The sequence below is a fragment of the Anser brachyrhynchus genome (genome assembly GCF_964034855.1).
Source record: "Anser brachyrhynchus genome assembly, chromosome: 5".
NCBI lineage: Eukaryota > Metazoa > Chordata > Aves > Anseriformes > Anatidae > Anser > Anser brachyrhynchus.
Genome location: NC_137699.1, coordinates 5,311,157 through 5,339,129, shown reverse-complemented (window position 1 = coordinate 5,339,129; position 27,973 = coordinate 5,311,157). Strand labels below are relative to the sequence as shown.

The following is a 27,973-nucleotide window of genomic DNA, read 5'->3' as shown; positions in this document are numbered from 1 at the left end:
CTGCGCTGAGTTTCAGTTTAATCCAGTTAAAAACTAATCAATACAAAGTATTGAGTGGGGCTTTTTTCTACATATATTGCACTGAAAAATATGAATTTGTACACCACTGACTAAATCTTACCTCTTCATCCTCCTAGTGAAATCCCAGCCAAGTACAAAACCAACTCTTTGCATCTTTGTCTTGGAACTGGTGCCTGTACAAAGTTACGTTCAATTTTCTTGTAATCACCTCCTAAATGAAAGGTAGAGTACAGGTCAAAGCGCTGGTGCCCAAGGTATTCCAGTCCCTTGTTTCTGTGATTATAGCTTTCTATTTCCTGTCTTCGCTGTAAGTGAAGAATTTTTTAACTTTTAATAGCTCCTGAGAAATCAGTACCATGGCAGAAACATGCTTTAAGTGAATAATACAACATTTTAGTCTCTTATGAAAAAGAGAGAACCTAATTAGAAGAAGAAATCATCATTGAAAACAAGACATTTAAAAAGCATCAAATCAGTTAAACATTTCATGTGTAGTTATGACTTTAACACACTGCATAACCTCTATGGCAGATGTTCCTTACAGTGAGATAACTCTTAGTTAAACTGTATTTCAGAATGAATCCACAAAATTAGTTTGACTGTAATGTGCTCAGCCAGAGACATGTTTTAGCTTGGGCCTGAAGAATGATGTCCTTCCTTCACAAAGGAGGACTAGATAGGCAGTATCAGGTCAAGCTTGGCTGCTGATAGAGCAGACCTGATGGACCATCTTATGAGAGAATGTCTACTCAGTTCTCGCTCTCTATGCAGACCTGTGGAAGAGGTAACAATGCATACAAAATTTTGAACTGGGCAAACAAGCACGAAGCTGTAATTTGGGCTCTCATCTCAAAAACATCTAGGCAGCAAAATTAAAGTCTATTCAGTTAGGAGTTAAGTAACTTAAGTGTTATTGAGGACTAAGGCGTTGACTTTCACATAATTTAGGGCAAATAGTTGGACTAGAACTTTGATTACTGTTAGAGATGAATCCAATCAATTCTAAAATTTAAAAAATGGACTGCTTCTACTTCAAAAAAATGAGCAAAAAGACTACAGCATATTGTTAAAATGCACGCCTACTACTAAAATTAACACTGACAAGAACATTTCTGAACATTTAGGTATCAGATAGCAGTTGAAGGAAAGGTATGCATTGCTTTATGCCGAATGCACCTCTGTGGTTAGTTGAAATGTAAAACTAGAAACTCTCACTAACTCATGGAATGACAAATGAAAGCTCTGGCTTCTCCTAAGCAGCTGCTTCAATCACCACCGACACTCACAACACTGCAGCAAGCAGATGAGTTCAGCATCCATGTTACAATGGTTCTTGACAAAGCTCTCTGGATGTTTCAAAGTAAACAGGGTAAGGGGGATATAATGCTCTTCTCCTGTATCAGGGAGAGTCAGGTTTTTACAATGGAAATGTAACAGATACTATGCTGAAATCAAAGCCTGAGCTGTGGCAAGCACTTGAGAGGATATACTGCATCATATATAGCAGCGTTTGCTTATGAGGCAGTTGTAACATGAAGGAATAACTTGTACGGTAGAAATGTTTTCAGATCAAAGTTTTTAGTCCCTGATTCTCTACAAACATCTGTGGCTGTATCATTCTTCCTTTGTAAACTTCCACGTGGGACAGGAAGAAAAAATTCCCTTCATCTTTTCCATGACGTTTGAATAACTCACCCTTTGTTTTCCTTCCTTGCTCTGCTCCTAACTGTCAGGCTACAACCCCAAAGCCAGGACTCTGCCCTGAGAAGCGCTGTTATTCTGGTTGTAGCTGTAACTACATCTGGGCCTCTTAGCAAACAGATAAAGTTGTTGAAAGGTATTTCAGTCTTCTGGCAAAGACATAATTAAACTGATGCTAGAATTACATGGAAGTAACAAACAGTGGAGATGGTGTTTTTGTTTTTTAAGCTAAATTAAAATGTGAACTACTTGCAAATAGAGCAACAGCAAAAAAGATAGTCTAATTGCTTGAGTGGTATAAATAAAGGAAATGTGACATGACAATTAAGATGAAACAGATAAAGAAACCTAATGTATTCCAGCAGTGAGTTCTATTACATTGTGTGAAAAACAAGAATGTGCTCAATCCTGATGGAAGTATTAAATGCGTAGGGAATATGACTAGCCTCTATCAGTTACAACTCTTAGTGAGAAACTTCTCAAATGCCAATACAAAATGTTAGTAATTGCTGCCCATCGCTTTTGAGTTTGCTTAAAACATTTTGAGTCTTATTCTGAAAGGAACATCTCTTCATAACTTTCATAATACAGGCTTGGCCTCTGCTTCTTTGCTCAAAACCCAAGTGATCTCTTTGACTGACACTTGCTGTTAACAGGAAGGGAATTCAAAGGATGCTTGCTAAGGTGTGTGTACATCAGTTCAAAGCCAGCATTATACAATCAAAACAATCCATGTTAAAAAAAAACAAAAAAAACAAACGGTTTACACCTTAGGGTAGTCTCAATAGATGACAAGCAAGGACAATCACATAGCTTTTCAACATTATAGTAAAACCCCCAGGTAAATCAATTTTTGCAGTGGTTTTGTACTGGTGTAATGTGTTTTTGTTTTGTTGGTGGTTTTTGAAAAATTCTGGCTTACAATGTGAGGGAGCTATCCTGGTTCATTACCAAAATCATACAATCTAGTAGCACCCTTGTTTCTGGACATTTCATAAACTAACTCTTAAAGACTAATAAGCGTTAATAGTGAGACTCTTAGCAAGTCAAAAATTCATGTCTGAGAAGAGCTTTTTGAAGCACATGGTGCATTCTGAAAAAATCTGGTATTATCACAGGAGGTAGGATAATCTGTACAGAAGAAGACAGTGAGTCTTGTTCTGCTTTGCACAATATTTCCATCAACATAAACTTATTTAATAGCATGCAAAATTTTGAGATCAGCTGGCACCTGATGAAAGAAACAGGGACAAAAGCACTGTCCCGAGAGCCAGTTCGGTATACAACTGCTACACAGAATTAATCTTAACAAGGACGGTTCAGACCAATACACCCAAAGTTGAGTATTTGTTTTGAAGGCTTACAGTGAAATTTTCAGGCTTCTGTAAACATGAAAAATTCAGTATTCCATGCATTTTTGTGGTGGTTGGATTTTAGAAAGTGCAAATTTTCTAAAGGTTAGGCGTAAGGAGTTTGACTTTTATTTGGTCTCAAGAAAGTAGTTGGTAGTACTGGAAATGGTAGACCTTCACCTATGGTCTCTGTTTCTCCCTACTTTGCTTCTCAGCATTTCTGGAAGGAGTTTCTAAATAAAACAAGACCTAGCTTGATATTCAGGCCAGTTCCTGTTTCTTCTCTGAAAAGATCCTGATTTATGCCTAAACACACAATGGCAGACATCTCATTCTTTCTAAAATAAGAATGCAATGGCTCTCTTGGCCACAAAAACCTTTAAAATTAGTTTCCTTAATTACCTCCTCCACTGTATCCTCTAAAGGATCCCATTGTTGCCTTTCTCACTGATGGATTGGAAAGAAAATTAGTTTAATTTATGATTCAAGTCTGATTGACATTTAATCTCTAACATTCCTAATGACTTTTATAATCTGGGGAAGAAAACGGAGTTTGTTTCACTGATTATTTTTTCCCCTCCCTCCCTCCCTCCCTGCCTTTTACCCTCCCCCAAAATAATAAAGATGCTATAAAGTTGAGGCACAAGTGGTTAAGGGTGAACTTGGTCAGTTCTAGCAGCTGGTTCTTGAACATGTCCTGGGGGTAAAGGCTGATCATCTCCTGCAGGATGTTTTGGTGCATCTCCAACTTTGTGCTCCCCAGCTGTAAAACAAGAATAAAACTACTTACAACTTTTCAATTAAACTGGCCCCATATGTTGAAAGTATCAAAGAAAGTTTTTCTAATATTGTAACAATCAAATAAAACCTTTTAATTCTGTTTCTAAATGAAAGCTAGAATTTTGTATGTCACAACAAAATCAGATTGAGATTACACAATAGACTGCAAAATTACAATATTCAGAGTTTACTCTTAAATAGCTAGTTGTTTCTATTTTCTGTAAAGTGCTTTTATTTGCAAAACACATTGGCTTTTGGGAGATTAATTTGTTATTTCTAAAATATTACGTATTTATGAAACCTTTATTTCCAACATTGGAAGCTTGGGAAAAATATAAATGACTTGTTCCTATATTTTACCCATCATGGCATTGACAATCCTTACAATTTTCTCCTTTTGTCTACCTTGGAATAAGGGTAATTTTCATAGTTTGGATTTACTTAATGCAGTGAATGAGTTCTGGCTAATGCAATGAAAGCTGAGGATACCTAACTAAATGTCTTTGCAAAAAGTTTTTACATAAAATAATACAGGTATTAAGAACAGTATCTGTTACAATGCTGCCATTTTTATAAGATGTATCGCTACAGCAAGTCCCTGGGTATCTGCTATTACACAGTGAAAAGTTAATGAAAGGGAGGGGAGGGGAGGAGAGGCTCTCATAACTAAGGGTCATAAATTGAAGTTGGCCACAGGCAGCTTTGAAGCAAATCAAGATAAAATGAAATTGGTACTCAAATTTGGTTATTTCTTGCTCTGCTCACAAAACTGAATAACTTAGGGGTAGAATTTCAGGGTATTCAGCCAAGTGAGCTGTAATCACTGAATATAGCATTTAAGGTTTTAAATCTCACTGTTGGCCCTGCAGGACCAGTTAAGACCTTCCAGTATTCAAAAGGCTGTCTGGATATAGCCTAAAGCCTTACGTTTGAGATGATTGTTAAATTCTTGAGCTGTACTTACAATGTTAACATATGAACGTGGAAGCCAAAAAAAAGGTGTTATTTTCAACCTTTCTCGAGGGGGAGGAAAAGGTTAGGATGCATATGAAAGCAGAGGATAAGAAGTGTTAAAATATACCTGACCACTTCCTTTAGTCATCCATGATAGTATGCAATGATTTATTATGACCTTATCATCCTCTATAGGTGTTAAAGTAATTGGTTGCTCATGCTATCTAAAACTTGTCATGTCATATTGTGCCCAACTGCAGATAAGTTGACCACAGAAGACAGACAGATTGAAAGCATTTAAATGTTTTGATTTTTTTTTTCCCTGCAGGCTTAGCCTGGGATTGCAATTCTGGATTACAATCTCAAATTTCAGGAGCTAGCAGAATAGCAAGCAGCTTTCATCTAGCTGCCTAACTACAGATAGCCATGAAATGATAGCTGCATCAACATCAGTCCTTGTGTAGACATCCAAGATCAACAGCAGGGATGTACAACAATCAGCGAAACTTAAATTGCTGTAACTTCACATTCTTGCATGCTGTAATATACTTCATTTGAGTAGCATACACAAGGCAAACTACCTTTAACACACCTATTTCTGCACTGGTAATGCAGCTAGGGGATATCAGACAGACCTGGTCACTTTCATGTCCATATTCTCCTCTGCACACTCAAATCTTAGTTATCCTAGATAATGTTATTTTCAGGCTAACAGGCAAAACACTCCCATGAACTGCAATCCTTCCTCTGTCCATTTGATGCTGTTAATTAAAACTGCTGTAAAGCAGTTTCCCCCTAAAGACAGTTTAATGAATCTCCCTATGCAGATCATTAAAACTACAGTATACAAAGAGTTTCAACAGAAAATATATTTTCTTACTGATTCTTATATTGGAGATCTTAAATTTTGTCTATCTACATAGAAAGATACATACGGGACTGGAACTTCAGTTCTCCAGCTGGTCCTGCAGGTGGATTTCCTTGCTGTAGTTTCTTTTGTTCCATCTGCTTTACAACCTGGTGAAAAATACAAAAACACAGTTTAAAAACTTCACTCTGTGACATCACTTTCTCTGATGTGACATAAGTGAATACACTTGAAAGAAATACGCGCGGTCATTATGTAAAATCTTGGTTAATGGGCAAACTACTGAGGTGAGACACTTGCACTGTTTCATAGAATCACAGTATGGTTTGGTCTGGAAGGGATTTTAAAGATCATCTAATTCCAACCCCTCTGCCATGGGCAGGGATGCCTTCCCCCAGACCAGGCTGCTCAAAGCGCCATCCAGCCTGGCCTTAAACACAGTAATGGGGCATCCACAGCTTCTCTGGGTAACCTGTTCAAGTGCCTCACCACCCTTATAGTAAAGAATTTCTTCGCAGTATCTCATCTAAATCTACCCTTTTTTTTCAGTTTAAACCATTTTTCCTTGTCCTATGACTACATGCCCTGACAAAGAGTCCCTTTCCTGCTTTCTTGTAGGCCCCCTTTAGGTACTAGAAGGCTACAGAGGTCTCCCTGGAGCCACCTCTTCTCCAAGCTGAACAATCCCAACTCCCTCAGCCTATCTTCATAGGAAAAGTGCTCCAGCCCTTCGATTATCTTTGCGGCTCTCCACTGCACTTATTCTAATACATCCATATCCTTCTTGTGCTGGGGGCCTCAGAGCTGGGTGCAGTACTGTAGGTGGGGTCTCACAACAGCAGAGTCGAGGGGGAGAATCCCCTCCCTTGCCCTGCTGCCCGTGTTGCTTTTGATGCAGCCCAGGATGTGGTTGGCTTCCTTGTCTGCAAGCACACATTGCTGGCTCATGTCGAGCTTCTCCTCAACCACCACCCCCAGGTCCTTCTCCTCAGGGCTGCTCTCAATCCATTCTCTGCCCAGCCTGCACTTGTGCTTGGGATTGCCCCAGCCCAGATGCAGGACCTTGCACCTGGCCTTGCTGAACTTCATGATGCTTGCACAGGTCCACCTCTCAAGCTTGTCAAGGTCCCTCTGGATAGCATCCTTTCCTTCCTGCCTGAGCAAGTGACAGTTTAGTTTTACAGTTTGCTGTAAGTTGAAATAATAGACTATGATGTGCTGCAATACCAGTTATTTAGAATTCAGCTGAGATTCATATGAGAAATGAATGTAAAGGATGCTCCAGAGCTGGGGATTGTCATTACCTGTTACAGCTTCTGTACAAGGATAAAGAAAAGGGGAAAAAAATACTGTTCTACTAAGTGTACCTGCTGAAGCTCTTGTTTCTGAGCCTGAAGCTGGTCATGTTGCCTCTGTAGCTCTTCCTTCTGTTTCTGAAGATCTTCTGCCTTCTTTCTAAGTTCATCTTCCTGCTGAGAAATATGACTTTCAAATTCCTTCAGCTCATCCTCAGTGAAGAGCTGCTGTTGATCTAGTGTCTGCAAGAGAATACAAACAAGCATGAATACCTAGGCAGGAATGCATATCTATTTTGATTGTTATCACTGAAATTATTAGCTGAATTGTACAGTTCACTGGATGTCACTAAATGACAACGCAAAGGGTTAGTATGCTTACTCAAACAGTAAAAATTGCTACTTCTCAGCTATTTTCCTAGCAAAACTCTATGACATATTTAGAGTTAGGAGAAAAAAAATCATCTTGCTTCCGGCTGAGCTCTAATCCTCCCTCAGAACTGATTCGTATTTTAAATGTCCATTTTATGTTTGAAAAAGCAAGTGGAAAAAGATCTTTTAGACTCCACAAGGTGGCGCAAGACTTTGTCTGTGGACCACAAAGTTTACATCTGCGTTAAATTAGTGTGTTAAATTTTGTACGTTACATTTTGCTAAGGCATTTAACCACACACGCATACCAAAACAAGACTGAAAAAAGGCAAAGGTCATAGACATGCCATTTGGTTTCCTGGTTAGAGTGATGGTAATAATGCAGTTTGTTGCACTTGGAACACATTCTCATTACCTCCCAGCTATCTGGCTCCAAAAATTCTTTTTTCTCTGTAGCTCGCAGGAACTCTTCCAAAGTCACTAGTCGGTCCTTGTTGATGTCAACCTATTAGAAGAAAAAAATCATACTCAACCTAAAGGATGAGTTTTACTGGAGACGACATTTAAAATCATTATGTAAATATTATGTAAATACCTTCAAATACAACCATTTTATTTTTAAACTGTCCAATTTTCAAATGAATGCCTGCAACAACTTCTAAAAACTTCTCACATGCTCATGTAGTTTAATAAAAATGGAAGTAAGAAAATCTTACTTTACTTCAAAATTGATTAGAAATATGTGTGGTTGTAGCCCCAGCAGTAATAGCAGGATGTCTGATTTTTTTTTTTTTTGAGAAAAACGGTTTGTAGCTTTCTGGTAATAATTTTTTGATTCTGAGTCAGAGTAATCTCCACTGTTGGACAGGGAAACAACAATGACAAAGTGTCAGAAACGTTTAAGGGTAAGGGAGGAAATTCCTCCTTTCACGAGTAATAGGAGTCCAGGCTTGCTCCATTCCTCAGCCTTAAGGAATACAGTTGAATAGAGGAAAAAACGGTGGTTCAAAACATCCTTTTCCCTTTCCTCTGTTTCCTGAGCATTAAAAAAAAGAGAACCAACACTGGTATTCACTGCTATAAGTAATGCCTTTAGTTCTCAGGCCTCTTCTGAAGGGACAAAGGCCAGCCATGTGAAAGAAGGTATGGCTTTACTTATTTTTCCCACAAAATCTTACCCTATTGCTAGGTGTAAGAGCACATTTAGAGTGTTTGCTGTTTGAGAAAATTCACAAGAAATTTCTGTTCTGATTTACTGGTTATCTGCAAAAGATGGAAGCTACAGCACAATTTCTCCTCTGGAACTTCTTAAATAAAAATCTAATCTGCAAGCATTTACATCAATATCTAGGCATAGGACTTGAGAACTGTAGTTTTGTGAATCCTAGCAACAATAGTGTCATGTCCTTGCACTGTACTTAGACAACCTGTCACATCAGGAGGACTATTTCTTCAGTGTAGCAGGAAAACAGCAGCTCTATTAAATGTTAGTTCATACCTCATTCATTACGTGTTCTCTCATTCTCAGCCTCTCTTCTTCCATTTCGACCATGTCATCCTCTTCATTTTTTGGGTCATAAACTTTTTCTAGCTGAAATTCAAATTCTTCAAATATTATTTTGGAGAAAGAGCTACTCATTCAAATCACTGAGCATGGAACAGTAGTGAGACACTGCTGAAAATGTGAGTTCACCATTTTCCAAGTGTCTATATAGGTATAAATCTCCTCTTTTATGACAGTATTTAGGCAACAAGTAAGCCTACTTATTTTTAATTACAACATTGTAAAATGCTGGGACATACCGGTCAAAAAGACTGCCATATAGTAGTATTGAAAGGGATTATGGCAAAGTACTGTTAAAAATCTGTATTTTCAAATTTCACATCTTCTACAACTTACAGTAGTTTGAATTTATCAGCTTGTATATACAGTGTATAGTATACTTACTCCCTGATTTGTAAAAAATCTCTTGAACTAGTTAGTTGCAGCTATAATAATGGATCTCTGAATGGGAAGTTGTGGAGTTTTTTTCCTGCTACAACATGACAGAACCTACTGAAAAAATTAAGCCAAGGACCTTTCTTCACTCATTGTTCCCGCAGCTCCAAACTAGCTAGACAGAAACGCTGTGAAATCCCTGTAGCCAGTTCTGCAGTGCGCAACATGTCCTTCACTGTATGTATGCGTCTGATGAGGCAAATTAATTCATTTCAACTCTTTGTCAAAAATTTCAGCCTAAGCATTTAAGTTTGTGACCCTCTTTCTCTCTATAGGCTTATGACTAGCACTGAGTGCACACAGCTACTCAGCTTCAGAACCTCTACCAGGCTATACCTAGCCAAAGCAGGTGTGCAGTTCAGCACTGCAAACTGTACAGGTACAGCTTTTCTGCAGATTAATTATGAAATCTCATAATTAACAAGCTTGTAGCAGAGGAATACATGGGCAATACATCTCTGGTGTCTGAGTTTTTTCTTTGAACTACTTTATTTTCCCTGCTCATGTTTTTACAATTCTGTAGAAACATGTAGGGTTCATACATGTCAACATGAATATCCAAAGCCCCCATATATACTTGGGGAAAATACAGACATTCTTGCAAGCATTTTTTGAAACAAGTAAAGTTTGTGCTGTTTTTTTTTTTTTTTACCTCTTTAGTAAACAGGGCTTCTAATTCTTGCTCATCCAGGAAGCCATCATTATTGACATCTAAAATAAGTGTTGAAAATACAAACTGATTATGTACAGAAAGTAATACATCTAATAGTTCTCCATGGATTTGAATACGTATCACCATACACATCCCATATAGATTAAAAACCACATTTAACAAGATGCTGTTTTCGTATGTCAGTTCTTCTCTTCAGGTTTTTATCAGGCATTGGTTGAACTGTATTGCCAGTTTTGGTTACCTGACTGTTTGTTAACCACTGGTTAGATAAGTCTGGCACATTCTCCCTAGTTGTTAGATTAGCAAACTGAAATAGGTCACAGCAGGACTGCAACCAGTGTAATTGCCAGAAAATATTGCTGAGAACAACTTGTCCCAATTTAACAACTACATTGGTAAACAGATCCAGGAATAACATAAGTCAGTAGATAAACATTGTTAACCAGCAGTAGGACTCTCCAAAAAAACAACAAAATGCTGTGCAAAAATTATATAAATATATATATAATATATAAATTTATAAAAATGTGCAGTGCTTAAGAAAAGATCACTGTAAAGTTAGTTTTGATGAACGTTTTTGATGAAAGAAGAGAATACTTGGCAACAATCCACCTTGTATGCTATGTTCTACTCTGAATAGCTATATTGTTACTGCTATCTGAAATTGAAAGGGAATGTCTACTTCAAATAAGTGCTATTATGCAATATTTTTGTGTAATTGCTCTGAAGTTTTTGATACACTCAGCTTTAAGGCAAAAGATTATTTTGGTTACTGCTGTTTTAGTAAGACTTGCATAAAATAGTTACCAAAATTTTACAAAAATCTACATTTCAAGATCCCTTCCTAGAGAGAAGGAATAATGTTTAATATCTAAATATAATAAATACATAAATAAAACAAGATAAAAGGTTAGACTCAAGCTAGGACATTCCTTCAATTAATTTATCATTGGCATTAGTCAAATTCGTTGTACTGTTCAACCCTTGAGTCCAGTGCCAGGTGGGTTCTGCTTAAGGATACTTTATATTCTGACATTGCTAAATGCTTCATAATAAGGTTACGTATTTATATAATCATATTTAAAGCAAAACGCCTATTGAGATGCATACTTGTCTCTCCTATTATTTCATTGTTCTAATTGCAGACTGCTCAGAAACGTAGAGCAAGGGAGTATCAAGGGAGAGTTTGGAGTTGTTTTTTAAGGAAGTCTTGAAACTTCTTAAGAGGCTTGGCGCTTCTATGATCATTCCAAAGATAAGGGGTGTCTGGCACTCATCTGCTGAGGTGTTGAGAAAGCAGGGTTTTCCCAAACACCTCTGAAGACTTATTCCTTGCACATGGTGTGTGAACAACGTTATAGTTATGGACAGACCTGTGAATACCCAGAATTCCCTGAGCAACTACTTGTGGTTATTTGCTCTCTGCTTTTGAGTACTTCAACAAAATTTCATTTTCAGTGTTTAGACCCCACTTGACTCCACAGTAAACTTTCAAACAGTAACATAGCTGTCTTCTCTATGCATTTTGGACTCTTTCAAATTGCTTGAGCTTTAAGACTTCTTAGCATAATACAAACATGCTGGATAAGTGTCTTCAGCAGAATATAACAGTGACAACATTTGCTAATTAAATTAAACTAAACCTCTTACCATGTAATTTGAAAAATGTTTTGGGGTCAAATTCATTAGGATCTAGTCCATCTGCTTCTTCCCATACCTCTTTCAGTTGATCTTTGCTTCCCTGTAGATTAGTTACAAAGAAAACTATTCAAAAGATGATTAAGTGTAATTTTACTGCCTTAATTTTGCATTACAGTTTCTCTGAAAGGCCTTTTTTTCCCCGACTAGTCATGTTCCAAATAGAATCAATGGAACTTACTTCAGTTTCTTTTTACACAGGTCACATACTTCCTTTAGACAAAAAGGCCCAGGGAAAGAGGGAGTGTCAAGAAAACGCCTATTCTGTGGAAAGGAATGCCTGTATAATCAGCCATGGCCACACAGACTTATCTGCAAACAACAGCTCAAGGGAGTTCAATCGGTTTGCCATTTCTAGAGAAAATGGTGCACTGAGTTAGTTCCTTGCAGGCCAAGTATATCATGAAGGCATTCCTACTGTTTTGAATACCCTTCTTGCCTCTTTCTTGTAAATTTTAGCTTCTTTGTAAGTAATAATTCTGCCAGCACACAGACTACCTATACAGGAGAAAAAGACGAGTATATATAGTGTTTTCTAATGTTCTCAGCGCTCTTCCCACATTCTGCTCCCACATCAATAAGAAGCAAATCCTGAGAATAAACAGGATATACCCTTCCCTTTATTAGTTTTTTCTTACTGGAAAGGAAAGTTTCCTTACAAATACGTAAGGACAGACTGTAGCCTTACAGGATGGTGAACTTTAGGGTGATCTCCATGTTTTTTTTTCATCTCTTCAAATTTGGATTCTTCTCGCTGCCTCTTTTCTTCATCCAGTGTTTTTAAATACTCTCTCCTCTCGTGTTCTTTCATCATCTCATATTTCTTAAATTCTTCATGGCGGGTTTTATCATAATTCTCCAGGTCACTTGTAGCCTAAAAATATAGATACGTACACATGATTATGCCACATAATTACATTAACACATTATACATGATTATGTAAAAACCCTGCTTTGTTCAGGTCTAGGGACAAGGCTGGTAATATTGCCGTTTCCCTTTTAAACACAAGGTAGACTAGTCTGTGGTCCCCTTTCACACAACAGTGATACATAAACATCTCTCTTCGCTCCCTCTATTACTTTCACAGCATTTAATTTGCAAAGGTTCAACTGCTTAGAAAACTTTTGCATAAGGCACCAAGGTCTCTTTTCTCATCAATTAATAATAAATTAACTCAAGTTAAGTAGGTGCTAATTAAGCACGACTTCAAATAGTATCATTAAGTCCTTGTTTACTGCAGCATAAGAACATTTGTAGCTTACCCTAGAGCTTAATGAAAACAGCGCCTCCATTAATAACGGGAGTTACTATGCAGTAGTTTATTACAGATTAAATCAACAAAGCCATTTATATAGAGAGAAAGGTGTGAGGGGAGAACTTCTGACAAGTACTTGTATGGGATTTAGAGTTGCACTATTTTCAGATAGGTCAAGGTATTAAAGGATGTTGTGGTATTCCGGTGCTTTTCAAAGTTATGTTCATACCTGATATTGTCTGTCCACTATTTACATTTCAATTTTCAGATTCACTGTACCTTTTCAAAAACAATTCTAAAACAAAGAACACCTCCCCTGCAAATACTCTTTACACTCTGTCAGTATCTTAGCTGATGAGAGAAGACAAGAAAAATGATATAAGTGAAATAACTGTCCTGCGGAGCATATGCTTCTCCTAACCAACTAGGATTTCTCCAGAAGTGATGCTCAGAAATGGTAAGAAATATATTTAGAAATACATACATAAAAATCATTTTCCAGAAAACTGAGATGAAGTTCTCCAAGGACAAGAAATCCACAAAAAAGTGTGGAAAGTTTAAAATATACCTCATTTTTTAAAAAAATCAAGTTTACTTCGAAAATATAAAAATGCTGGTTTCCATCTTAGACACGTATTGTTCTCTAAAGCATGTGTGTCTTTTTTTCCCCTTGGGAAACATTTTTTCCAGCAGTTGAAAAAAGCTATGCTATGCTTAGCTTAACTGCACCTCCTTAATAAACATGGACAGCAAAAAAAGAAGTGCCTGTTATTGATACTGAATCTGCTAATTGGACATCAAATTCCACGCCCGGTATATGCAACTTCTAATATTGGTATTTGAAATTCTGTTCTCCTGTAGTCTTTGACATTGGCATAACAGATCCCCAAATTCAAATGGCTAATTTAGGGATGACTATGTCATTCCGTGAGACACCTATATCATTTAGAAATAGAAATCAGAAAATACACTTGAGAAAAATATGCCCCTACCAAAACTGTGCTAATTCAACTGCTCCCAGAATGTCATGTTTTATTCCCAAAGTTGTTTGTACAGGCACGTGAATGCAAATCCTGTTAAGATGCCACCCCAAAATTTAGGTTCTTTTTAGTGTAATGTACACTGACAATAGTTTTCAAGAGTGCAATGGAGACAACTGGCTTTTCTCTGAAACCAAAAACTGCGTATCAATCACCTTTACCAAAAAAAAAGGTGGTAGATAAAGAAGGGTTTGCCTTTACCAGATGAAAAAACATATAATACCAATAAAAAATAGCCCAGAGTAGTTGATATCTAGCACTTACTGCTTTGATCAGCATATCTAAGTCTTTAGGCTCAAATGTGTCAGGATTCTGATGGTTCAGGTGCTCAAATTGTTTAAGGAGAGCCTGATGGTCTATGCCAGTGTCTGAAAGAACACAGTACAAAAGTAAAATGTTAAAACAAGGTTGAAAGCAAAGAAGATCAGGAAGTTAAATACATTCACGCAGGAGCTTGTGCCTTGTGAGTACCTCAGGCTCCCTGAGGACTGAATAATTTTTTCATTATCAAAGGAAACTATAGTAACACTTACAAAGCAGCTTTACCTGAAGGAGATCAGCACACTTGACAGCAATTTGCACTGTATTCATTCTAGTGTGTCAGGTGTTGCCTTCCACACAATAATTTAACATAATGGTTTGTGTTCACAGAATCATCTAGGTTGGAAGAGACCTCCAAGATCACCCAGTCCAACCTCTGACCTAACGCTACCAAGTCCTCCACTGAACCATACCACTAAAATTCCAGCAAGAAAATGTGCAATCAATATGAGCTTCATAGAGACAGACATTCTATTCTTCTCTTTGTATAAATGATAGTTGAAGTTACATGCAGCATCACAGCTAACAACTTGCATCTTTCTCCTGAACTGGGAAAATTCTGACTCTTCTATTGCCCTGCGCATTTTGCAAATGACTTATTGTATGTACATTGTTGGCCAGATATATGATTTAAAATTATATTAAATCTGATAGGCAGAGATTCTAATTTAATTTGCGCAAAAGAAGAAGTGCAAGATGGTGGAGAGTCAGGTTCTGTGTCTAAAAGCTGCAAACATTTTCTCCTTCCTTATGAGAGGGACTATACCCAATAATGTAAATACTACAATGCACTAACAACAAAATACACTTCTATAATGACAGGCTTCTCTAGCTGCTACCATGGTTTCTAACTGGTAAAGCTAGATAATAATGCTATCTTAAGCAGCATATATTTTGATCTGGGCAACAATGTTGACAAGCCAGATGTCTTAGTAAAGAATATTTGTTTTTTAAAAAATGGAAAATATCATTTTGAACTTGTTATCCCTTGGTAAACTATTTCTCTCACACTCAGTGCTGTATTTGTATTATCATAAAACAGCAAACACTGGCTGGGGCATATTTCAAACATCATTCCTCCCTGGTGAGATCATATTTTTTCTGAAATATATGCAACTTAGCCTGTTTATGAAACACTTTTTGGAAGTGTAATTTTAAGCTTTTTTTTTTAACTAAAAAAAAGCCCCCAAACCTGTTTTCCTTCATTCCTTACAAAGACGGAGAAAACTCATTCTGTTTGACAGCATTTACTTGCCACATTACTGTAATATCTAAGAGTTGACCTTGGATAAAGTCACCCAACCCCTAACATTCTTGCGCCCTGTACTGGTCAGTTCAGTAGAATCTTGGTGCAAGTGTTTTAAAATACATCTGGATCAAGACACAACATAGACAGAACATACGTTCAAGTCTTGTGTTTTTTTTAACCTGATCCATCTGAGAAGAAAGTAGTTTTTTGTATTTTAACAGATAGAAGGCTAAGATATTACATGGTACTATATGGAGAAGATTTTGCATATGTATACAGATACAGCTGTATTTTATAAATAATCTGACCATACAGTTATACGTGATGTGAAGTAGTTGCTGGCAGGGCCCACTACAAACTTCATGAAATATTTTCCCATTCCCGTTCTTTCACACTAGTAGTCATCTGAATATTCTGAACTGGTATAATCTGTTCTTACTCTTTCTGAATGTAAGCTCTCTCACGGCAACAGAATGTATTTATATGCTTGATCTACTGTAGGAAAAAACAACTACTTCTCTAAAGCATGCTCTGCTAGTCACTCTTGATTTATGGAAATAGAGAGAGTTAGAACTTTTTAGTTGATTAAATCACTAAAAAATAAATCAAAGTATATAGTTATTACCAATACAACTAGGTATCATGAGCCGCTGTCAACTAGCTCACCGTGTCAACATGATGTTGCTGGACTGCTTGCTTGCAATAGGAGTACGAGACCAAGCTCTCGGCAGCTAAAAGACCACCTGAGAATGACAACGCACGGGGTCTGACAGGTACGTGAGGCAATGCACTGACTCCTGTGGAGGTCTGGTCTGCACTGTCTAGCTACTGGTGGACTGCACTCTCTGGACTAGAACTTCCAGGAAGAGAAAACAAAGGACAGAAAGGTGATCTTGAAGCTCTCACCAATCTCTGTATCATTATTCATTAATTGTACTACAGCTGCACCAAAAAAAATTCATTGGAAAGGTAGCAGTATACTAAACATGCTTTCTTTCCCAAATTAATCTGATTTTTTTCCTGACATCCCCATACACACAAATTTGTATACACATACTTCTTCGGCCTATTTACCACCTCTACATTTGACTTAATGGAATTAGCCTAGAAGACAGATCCTTTTTCTTGGAGTACTTTAAATTGATATATTACCTATTCCATTTAGTGGGATCCCTTCCTCCAACGTGACAATGTTTTTAATGAGCAAGAAAATAATCTGCCCAGGCAAATTAAGTTCTATTTATTCAAGCTTTGTTGTGAAAAACAGTTTCGGATACAAGATCATGCAACCCATTATTATGACCTTTATTTAAGGGCAACTAATTATCTTCAAAAAGTAACGCCTAACAAGAATCTTAGATTTAGTTCTAAATAAATATTTTAAAAAATCTTCAGCAATAAATGAAAAGGGATAGCACCATTTCCCAAACAAACATACACCAGATTCTTCAGAAACCTGTATACTTTATTCTTTTAGAGACACTGCATATGTTTAAGCAATTTCATTAGCAAGTAAAAAAAAAATCATAATTTTTTCACCCCAAATGTTCTTCTTTCATCCAAAACCTTAAAGTTTCCTCAAAAACAAGAAAAATCATCTTCTGAATTTAAATGTTTAATGTCTGTTATAAACCTGTAATATAGTTCTTATTGGTAGAAAGGGGATTTAAAGAGAAAATGAAAACTTAGTGTTAACTGACTATAAAAAAAAAAATCATTTTCCACCCTGCAAAAACATGAAACAGTCTTGTATTCTGAAACAGCCTAGTTAGTATATGTTGCTAGTTCTCAGTGAGTAATCTATAAATTGATGTGCTACAAAAACAAAAAAAAAGATTGAGAAAGGATTAGAAGTATCTGAAAAAACTTGATTCTGGCAGTGGATATTTATAAAATAGATGGCTTTTTTCTCCAGTTTCCTATAAAGATGTATATTTACTGTCCCTTGGCCTGGTCAGAAAGGACACTTACTTTCAGATTACGGTTGTACGTTGCCAACAAAGAAAGCATAGCTGTTACATTCTGGGCACCTGTCCAATGCAACCCCATCTGTTAACTCACCTAGTTAAATTTTGTATTCTTACCTTGAACAGAATCCATTTTAGCTTTAATTAACATTCTTAATCTTGCCACCTCTTGTCGTTTTAGTTCATCCAGCCGTGTTCTCACATGGTGGCTTACTAAATCAAGTTCTCTGCTTAGTTTTCCACTCTGTCAAAAAAAAAAAGTTATCTATAAAAACTAGGAGAAAGTAGCCTTTACAATTCCCATTAGAGACAAGCTACAAGACAGCAGACTACTGTCAGTCTTTGCCAATACTGTAGCCCATGCTATTAGAATCTCAAATTCTTTTCAAAGAGCACATTCAATTTTTTTAAGCTTATAGTTGTAGAAACAGAGAATCCCAGAAGCTTTCTGAGAAGAGAATTTCTAAACACCTTGCTCCCCTAAAGAGCATAAGTGTGACCTTGCAGCAGCAATACCTCATGAAGTTGCAGAAGTGACAAATTGCTTGATCAAATGTTCTCAAATTGGTTCAAAAGGGCTGTGAGATAAACACACAATGCTGTGTTCCCCATACATTTGATGACAGCTGAAAGACTTGGGAGAAGATACAAGCACAATGACAGCATGTACTGCAAGAATATTTATCAGTCTCTGCAAATGGTTAGTAACCTTCAAGAGTTACACTAGATGTAGCACAGAAGAAAGAGGAGTCGAGTACTGCCAACGGCACCATGAGAAATTAAAAGAAATGCAGAAAGCAGTCCTCTCTGTCTATCACTTCAGACTGTTTCCTACCTGTCCCTTGCAGAATTGCTAGCTCAGAAAGGGGAAAGTAGAACAACCACTACCTAGAGCCAGAAACTGAAACATAGAAGACAAAAATGAACTGGGGTTTTGGAGAGAGTGCTACTTGGATTGGCACAGAAGAAAGGACAGCAGTGGAGAATGCCAGAAGCCTGTTATTCTGGACTTTACACACAATGACTTTAGCTCTAGTACAATTCCTCAGCTTCCCCAGACTTCAAATTCAGACTTTCTTGTAATTCTCTTCTATGTTTTCATATTAGTGATACACTATCTTAATCTCAGAAGACACATAAATCCCTGTGTCTGAATTAATGTTCCAAGCTGCTCAGCAGGAAAAAGCAAATGAGAGCTAGGCTTGCAGCTGTTTTGAGGTACATGAACATACATCATGGATGGAGTCTGAAACTGGATTTTTAGTGGATTGTCAGAAAGCAGAAACTATGCATTCAAGTATAGATTTTGTTTTATGCTACGGGATCTTCTTGAAGGAATAGAAGACCTGCTGTCCCTTTACTAAAGGGAAAGCTCTAGCAAGAGTTGAATACCTAGGTAAATGAAAAATGAGAGGAAATTTAAGCTCACAAAAACTAAGAGGAGTGTGAAGGAAAAAATGAAGAAAGATTACAACATCTGTCTTCCACAGTTCATGATTATGGATTTAATTAGACTCACTTAACATTATGTACCTACCTTTATTTCTTCTATGTCAGCAGTCTGGAGTTTTTCCCTGAAATGCTTATCTGTTTCCAAGACATCTATTACTTGCCTGAGATATTCATCATAATAAAGCCCTGTATCCTTCAAAAAAGAATGTTACATTTAGAAAAGAATACGCTACCACGTATTTTACTTCATTTAAATACAATTATTAAACTGAAATCCAATTCTCAGCAACACAGGGATTACGCTGTCTTAAATATCTTCCATTTTTCTGATCTGCATTATTGCCCTATAGCAACTTACTCTTACGATTCATTTGTCAGTAACTGACAACAAAGAGGAGGAAGGTATTTAAGAATCCATGTCATATGCAAGCATCTGTCATGTTAACATTGTGTTGTTTTGTTTTTTTAAACAGTGCAATTAATTCGTTACATGATTTCAGTAGCAGTTCAGAATAGTGCCTATTCTTTCCCCTCAGATGCAAAAGAAAGTAGAGACTATTTGCTGCATTTCCTAGAAATCTTTCTACAAAGACAGCCACCCCCAGTCTGCCAGAAGCAACGACCAGAAGTTTTACTTGGCTTTAATCAGCGTATCTTTCAAAAAAATAAGCAGATATTATGTCTGGGAAACATTTAACGGAAATATGAGATTACTGAAACTGCACAGCTGAGGGCAGATGAACCAGAGCTACAACCAGGACTTAACCTATTAGGTAAAGTTTACACTAGGTCAGTTCATGTTCCTGTGGCATATGCTATATTCTCTTTATGCGTTTTCCTGCGATGCTGTGGTGCAAATGAAACACTCTCAATAAGGCCAATCCAGTGGAAATACAACTGCTAGACTCAATAATTCCATTTTGGAAAAAAAATCTGCTTCAGGAGTTTATTTGGCTTTCATGGAACAACGTTATTGTTCAGCTATTAAAAGCTGATACTGGAGATTTGTTTCTTGAAAAAAAAAATCTGCAAGTACATTACAAAGTATTTTAGCAAGTACAAGATCTCCAATGTGTTTTCATTCAACATGCTTGTAGCACTTACAAACACAGTATGTCTGTTGTTGAAAAAACTTCATACTTGTAAAAGCTAACTGTATTCCCCTGATCAAACATTTTCCTGTTCTATTTGAAGCACTGAACTGGAAACATTGAATGGAATTTCCTAAGCCACCACTTTGAAAGAAGTCTCTGTGGAAAAATAAGCAGTGCTTCCTGTTGTAAACTGGGGAATTCATTCACTTTGCTACCTCACCTTTAGCAGCTCACAGAAAATAACTAAGAAAAGAGAACAAATTTAAATGGAGCCCCACTACAGCAGATGGTAGACTGAAAATATCAGCTAATATTCATTTCTTTCCTGCATATAGCTCCAGTATAAAACATCTAAATTTCAGGACAGAGGGCTGCTATGACCAGATTACTATTAGTACAGACTACTTAATTAGATTAATTTCATTATACTTACTGGATTTTCTATCTTCTCGCCTTCTACATGGCCTTCTCCTTTGACTTTTGTCTTATCTATGTCTATAGGTACAGCTTCCAAAGCCACTAAGAGACACGTCATCAGCAAAATACATTGCTGGGGCAGGAGAGATCGCCTCTTCATCTGAAACGAGACCAAGTCACAAAAATAACATAAGTGACGTTATCATACTGTACTGATTAGAATTCTTTGACATTCCTACATAGACACCTATAATAACCTGTAGTTATTATATATAGTATAATATATATAGTATAATATATAATAACGTATAGTTATTATAACACCTCGTGTTCTACTGCTCTCAGGGAACACTGGAACTCAAAGAATTAAATAGAGTGTTAATTGTTGATATGCTTTATTCATAAAAAGTAGTACATGAAAGAAAAAAATTAAGAAAAGGGAAATACAGAGATGATATTCTCTCTTTTATTGGAGACTAGGCAATAGTTGAAGGTAAAAATACACGTACTTATCCATCTTTTGTTTTATAGGCTTGAGAATGACAAGGATTCTCTGAAACTCTCTTTTATTAATCACATCCTCAGAAAAAAGAATGTTAATGGATTCTGTTCAGTTATAGCAAATACCTGTTACTTTCGATTTTAAAAAAACAACTAACATCTGATCACTACCAGATGGGATGGCAGGAGCTATTGTTGCTGCCCCATTGAGTGTATTGGATTCAATGTCAGCGCTTGTCAGATCCCCACTAGAAAGTCAGATTAACTGGGCATAGGTCGTTCCTAGGGCTTTCTAGGGACATGTAAATTGTAGAGATGGGGATCACCAGTTCAAGATGAGGGGAGCACACTTAAGTTCTGAGGAATTCTTCCCCTTGCTGCTCAAGAAAACTGCTATATAACGTGGTCAAACTGAACTGAAACTAACGAATAAGCAAATACGTTGGTCTGACAACCCTCGTATGAGGGATCAGTAACCTCTAGCAGAGATTTAGGATGGGCAACTGGAACTGTATCATCTTAAACTACAGTAGTCACAGAGCTTACGCAACAAAAGCCCGAATCAGACTGAATGCCACTGGATCTGCTGGCTTTCAGTGGGATTCGTGCTCACGGGCAATTTGGGTTACTTTGAAAATACCAGTCTTCGTAATTTCATGCTGTTATACGTAATTGGAGAGATTGGATGGTACCACAAATTGTTTCTGACATCTATTTGAAGTGATACACTGCTCTGGAAAAAAAAGGCTATCTACTGCCCATCAAGCAATTTTGTTTCAGGTTGTGCACTGGATGTTTGTATTGTCGCCATGTTGATACAACAGGCAAAAATAAATAAATAAAAATCCACATGTACCATAAAGAATTAAAAGCAGAGAAGGCAAAGTAGGTAAACAAAAACATCTCTATCATCACAGCTGACTTTACAGACTACTTTGCCTAACACAGGATTTCCAGTAGCACTTTGAGGAACCCACTTGTTTATACCACCTATGCTTTAATGAGTAAATTGGCAATACATTTATTAAAATAAAAAATAATTACCTAGTTAAGACAGAGTTACTGTATTTAGGTATGTCATACTCCAAGACTATAAAAAAATATCAAAACTTACCTCTATAAAAGCAGGTGACTAAGACAAGTCAACCTTTAGACAGTCACAGTGACAGTCCAAACTGACTCACTGAACACGCTACTCTGATGTGTATTAGAAAAAGAGAAACCAGGCCTCTTGCAAAGTCAGCTGTAGGAGAAAACTGCATGATTCTCAAATTCAGCTACTAGAGAGAAGTGATGAGAGGCAGGATGAGAGAAAAATGGGGTTTGGTTTTTTGTTCCAGTAAGTACTTTGTTATTAACAGTTCATCCGAGGCCCAGCCTGTTATCAGCTACCTTCAGCAGTTCCTGACTTTTGAGAAACCCATTCCAAGATGCCCATCCCTTTCCAGGCATTTTAGAGTAGATCTAAAGATGACTGATGCTGACTCAACGATGGGGTTTCCTCTGTAAGGACCAGAAGCCACCAAGTCAACAGCCAATCGCAGTGCTGCAGAAGGGGAGCAATGTCAATTTGGGCCCTGCCATCAGTGCTACATGAAGCACAGCAAAGATGTTCCTGCCCGGCCATGGGGGCCTCGCTTTAGCCTATCGTTACTGCTATTCTTCCTGCTGCTATTTCGTAGTTTAAGAGAAATTTAAATTCTACCAGCTGACTTTAATAATTCAATGGTTACTATCTTAAAGGTAAATAGACAGAGCTATTGTTACGATTTTCATTGGAAATTAAGTGATTCTAGTAACAGACACGTAGCCTACCAAGATTAAAAGGTAGCAAAACTCTAGTCTGCTTGCATCACAAACAAGAAAACTCATCTTTCCAAATTAACTAAGTTCTACAATGATAAAGACAAACATTTATACTCGTAACAAATAGAGAGAAGTAACAATAAATGTAGTGCTCCAGAACTGACAAATACTGTAGTTTATAAACAAAGCCAATATTTGGGAGGAAAACCAAGTAAAAACTTCTCTGAGTAGGAAGCATTTAAAAAAAAAAAAAAACAACTCTTAGTGAGAGCTAAAAGAATGAGGTAGTCAGCAGGAAAAAGAGCCACCAATGTACTTGTCTGAACAGAAGAATACAACTGGAAAAGACAAGAAGTAGGATGTCTGCCAGCAACCTTGATCTTGCTCCCACTAAATTCAATCACAAATTCCTATCAACTCCAGTGGAAAAGAATCAGACATTTGGATCATAAATGGCTATGAGCTTTTAAAGATAAGTACAAAATGCAGCTTCTAAAGCTTTACTTACTACTTCCAGCCACATTAACACAGGCAGCAAAGCGTGGCATTAGCACACCTATTTTACACAGCTGTCGGGTGATTATAATACATTTACTTTTTCACAAAATTTACTTTTCATTCACCTAACAACTCTTGCCCAGAAAACAGCATAGTTCTGGTACCGATGTCTCCGTTGCTTTCCTAGCAAAGCAACAAATAGGTTTTAAGAAGCAATGTCCAACGTCTGAGATAGGCAAACACATACAGTGCTAGCAGCGTACAGCGTCTGCACATCTAGAAACCCAGCAGATGATAAGAAGCAGATGATAAGCGCTGTAAATGTTACATTGCATGTTTGCATTTGCCACACCAGTGTATACACCGTGATGGGTAATGTAATCTTAAATTCAGATCTGCAGAATAAGCCTACCTATTCACAAAATTTGCTGCACGCCTGCTGTATCTGATGTGGAAGTAAATAAACCTGTGAGAAACGGCGCATACATAAAAGACGACTGCAACATTCTCTACAGTCACAGCTGTACTATGGCTTCCTATTTTAATGTTGTATTGTTGGAAATGTCAACAATCTACTGCAACATTCTCTACAGTCACAGCTGTACTATGGCTTCCTATTTTAATGTTGTATTGTTGGAAATGTCAACAATCTTCATAGGAAGTGCTGCTTTAAAAAAAACACAATAAATGGATACAATAATCCATTGATCCAATCCACTGATCCTCGTATTTCTAAGAATATTCTAAACTCAATACTAGAATATTATTATATTACAAATATGATATCTGAACGAGACAAAGCACTCCTAGCAGTTTGAGCTAGCTGTCACCTCTGAGTGATATACCTGCACATACAATTTCACAGCTTACAGAATGTTTAATTCCATGTATTTTTTCTATTTCTTTAAAAAATTATTTGAAAATGTATATAGTGATTAGCTCATAAAATCATATAAAAAATGTACTTTAAATGTTTGAAATAGGCATAAAGTGATTATTCTTCTGCCACATTTTCTGTTTGGAGATACCTGAAACATCAACGTTATCATGTTCTTTCTGGGAAGCTTGCTGTGCAGGTACTGTAAGCTACCATACCTCAGCCAAAGATAAAAGCTAATGAATCTACAGATAATGCATCTTTTTCCACAATGTCTTTCCGTAAGTTAAACTGGTATTAGCACAGATAAAATGTGGAAACAGTTTTCAGAAGCAAGTGGAAAAGTTCCTTTCAGCTCAAGAGGCTAAGCTAAAACTGGCTGCGGTGCAGATGTCCTTTTGTTAGGTTATCGGAACTCTAGATCTAGATTTCTCCTTGAAAACATGCGCAGAAAGTAACATGAAAAGTGAAGTGTCTACAATCTGCAGTAATTTTCCAAGTTACCTTTCAAAATACAAAACCAGCTGCATACCTTTCTTCCTAAATGCATTTAATCCTTTTAAAAATTAGTATGTAATCATCGTTTTCCATCATTCCTCTTTCAGTAAAAGTCCCACCCACACAAGGCAGCAACAGTTTTCCTTTCACTATCCTTCACGTACTTCTGTTCTGTCAAAGTTGTCCATTAATCCCATGATTCAGATGTTCCTCCTTTTTTCTAGCCATCATCAGCAGTATCCCACAGGTTTCAATCTGGACGTCCTGTCCTAATCTTCTGTTAGAGTACATCCCACTTGGTTCTCTGCACCAGGACGCGCTCCTTGTTTTTTCAAGAAGCTTTTTAAGGTTGTGTATAAATATGACATTATTTAAACAATATCATTTAAGTACATAAAGACATTGGAATCCTTCCTTCTCACCATGCTTACTTAAGTTCTTTTATTTTGACTCTTGTATTTATTTTTCTCACTTTTCAACAGAGTTTTCCTGCTTCATCCTTTTTACATTTAGAAGTTGGCTGATAGAACAGCTTCTTTTTTCAGCTTCTCAGAAAAGACAGCATGCCTCAGCTGTGTGTAGTACAACATTTCCTGACAGAACCTTTTTTTTTTTAAAAAAAAATACTAAAAATACTGTTCAGCTGTTTTATTAAATGAGTCACTGAAATGCTGGGAGATCCTATGTAGTAACAAAATATGAATGTTCAAGTGAGAAAGAACCACATACTGTTTTCAATGTAACTATAGTTTTCTCTCCAGAAATAAGGATGGCACAGAAGCAAAACATATACAGACTGCTCCTACACATGCTTAGATCTGTCAGAAGCAAAGCCTGAGAGGACAACTGTTTTTAATTCTTGGGGCAATATATTTAAAAACCTGTGTGCACGCAAATACACATGCATATTTATATAATACTCGTCTCCAAGAAACTAACATCATTGTTTCAGAAAAATAAATATCAGTGTCTATAAAGCTATCTTACAAACTGAAGAATACTTAGTATTAGTCTTGTTTTTAAAATGTGGTTGATTTTATCAATTCTTTACAGTAAAGTTGTCTCAGAAAAAAAGACTTCTGAAACTAACATGCAAGCATAAACTTGTATTGAATTCAGTGCATATCTGATAAAAATTCAGATCAACTTAAAAGGCATATTAAAAAAAAAAACACTATAAAATGTAGCTTCCTATACTACAACTTCACATATAGAACAAATAAGACAGCAAACCTGGAATCTCACAAATTCATTTTGGATAAGTGTAAGCAGCAATTTTGTTAGAGCTGGCACAAAAACCAACCTCATTTCAAACATGCTACCATCTGCAACAGTAATATTGCTTGTAAAAGTTTGCTTTTACTCTAACCTCAAATCAAAAATTATTTCAGTTATTCTATGTGATGACCCACTAGAACACATTTTGCTCTAGACAGCAAGAAATGACCATGCTAAAGTAAACCTTGATTGCATCAGGACCTCAATAGCCTTTTTTCCCCCTTTGGTAAGAAAACTCAATATAGCCAACAAGAACAAATTTACATCTAACAAAATGGAGCCAGATTAAAAAATATTTGGGCACTTAACGGTAGTTGCCTAATGAGATTTATTTCCATAATCTACTTCACATTGATTTCTACACTTTTAGAAACACAAATGTGCAAAGACATCTCTCTCGTTTTATAAAGAACATAAAGCATGAGAAATGGAATCACAAAAATAGACTATACATTGCCTGAATTATCTATGATGAAGACAAATATTTACAACTGTACAACTGTTCTAATAAGATGCAATTTCTTTCATTCTTCCAACTGCCAAACCATGCATGCTGAAGAAGAACAAGAACTGTTCCTGTTGAAATTAACGTGAATTTTGCCTGTAATTTACTTTGATTTGGCTTAAGTACCTGGCAGTGGTTTTAGCTACAGATAAGCATAACCCCATCTGGAAGGCTTGTGTCTGGTACGCATCTTACAGGAGCTTCACAGAGATCTCTTCTGCTTACTGAGCAAATGAATAGATGAGAGCACAATAATTTACTAGATAAGCACCACTGTTGCACAGGCGTTCAAATCAAGGCAACGCTGATACGGGCTTTCAAGTTAACAGTAAAGGATTTTATCTTTCTTTTTTAAAGCATGTTTGTTTAGTCAGTATATCACTATAAGTATGGGTCAATATTTTCACACCTCTGATATTTGAGTCAATATTATAATATTTTACATTTTTTGTTACCTCAGAGAACTACCGCGCTCCCTTTCATGATTACAGTTTAAGTTATATACACATCGCTTGGGGGCAGCTTTTGAATTAAAACTTTTAAATACGCTTAAAGTGCATCGCAAGCTTATGTTCAGCAACACTGCCATTGCTACACAGCCAAGTTACGGAAACTTTTTCTGACTCTTATTCAAAAACAATCTTTTTTTGTTGTTGCTGAGTTTCTATTTCCTCAGTGGGCTTTTCTGAATACGCCAAAATAATCACCTGCCAACCTGCATTAGAGCATCAAGCCACAAGCAAGTTTACATCGGGCGTCTATGCCAAATGCCTTCTCATCTAATAGACCGTGAAGTTTTAAGCAGACCGATGGCCAGTGTTAGTTTGAAACTTTGCGTTACCTCCCATTTTAATGTCAATTAACCTGGTTAGAGGCGAACGAGACTCGCGCTGCTCCCAGCTGCAGCACCCTGAGGCCCCGCGAAGCCCAACAGCCCCCCAGCAAGCCCCAGGCCGAGCTGGCTCCCGGGGGTACCGCTGCCCCGCTCCGGGGGCCGCGATGCTGACCTCGGGAACGCGGGGCGTCGTTTCCCCGCGGCACACGCCGCCCCTCAGGCACCGGGGGCTGTTTCAGGAGGCCGGGGGAAGGAGCCCTTCACCTCACGCGGCCCGGCGGAGCCGAGGGCGGCCGGGGCCCCTCAGCGGCCCCGCCAGGCGCCAGGAGCCCCCGGCCTGGCCCTGCCCGGCCCGACGGGAGGCGCGGCCGTTACCCGCCGCTGCCCCTGACAGGAGCCGCACCGCGCCAAGGCCCCCGCCCGCTCCAACCCCCCGGTACCTCGCGGGGCCCGGCGGCGGCACAGCGGCCGCTGCTTCTGCAGTGCGCGGGGGGGGGCGGGTCTCGGGGGGCTCCTCAGGGGCTGCGGGGCGCGGCGAGGCCCGGCCCGGCCCGGTACGGTACGGTGCGGCACGGCACGGCGCGGTGTGGCGGCCCAACGGCGCTCCGGCGGCCCCGGCTCCCGTTGCCATGGGCACAGGTCCCGCCCCTCGGGGCGCGGCGATTG

General features: G+C 37.8%; 1 protein-coding gene across 2 annotated transcripts; it reads right to left on the bottom strand.

The window, feature by feature from the left end:
• On the bottom strand, nt 1-27,939 carry NUCB2 (nucleobindin 2). Of its 2 annotated transcripts, none has more exons than XM_080595880.1 (13): nt 27,748-27,939; nt 20,526-20,669; nt 19,084-19,191; nt 17,664-17,790; nt 14,274-14,377; nt 12,402-12,587; nt 11,666-11,756; nt 9,995-10,053; nt 8,842-8,934; nt 7,759-7,848; nt 7,044-7,214; nt 5,744-5,825; nt 1-3,837 (listed from the first exon to the last, which is right to left on the bottom strand). In XM_080595880.1, exons 2-13 carry the CDS (start codon nt 20,667-20,669, stop codon nt 3,725-3,727), a joined length of 1,368 nt encoding a protein of 455 aa, XP_080452006.1. In that variant the 5' UTR covers nt 27,748-27,939; the 3' UTR covers nt 1-3,724. The 2 variants fall into 2 exon arrangements, with proteins under 2 accessions (XP_080452006.1, XP_080452005.1); XM_080595879.1 differs by lacking the exon at nt 27,748-27,939 and adding an exon at nt 24,854-27,387.
• Nucleotides 27,940-27,973: the final 34 nt, after the last annotated feature.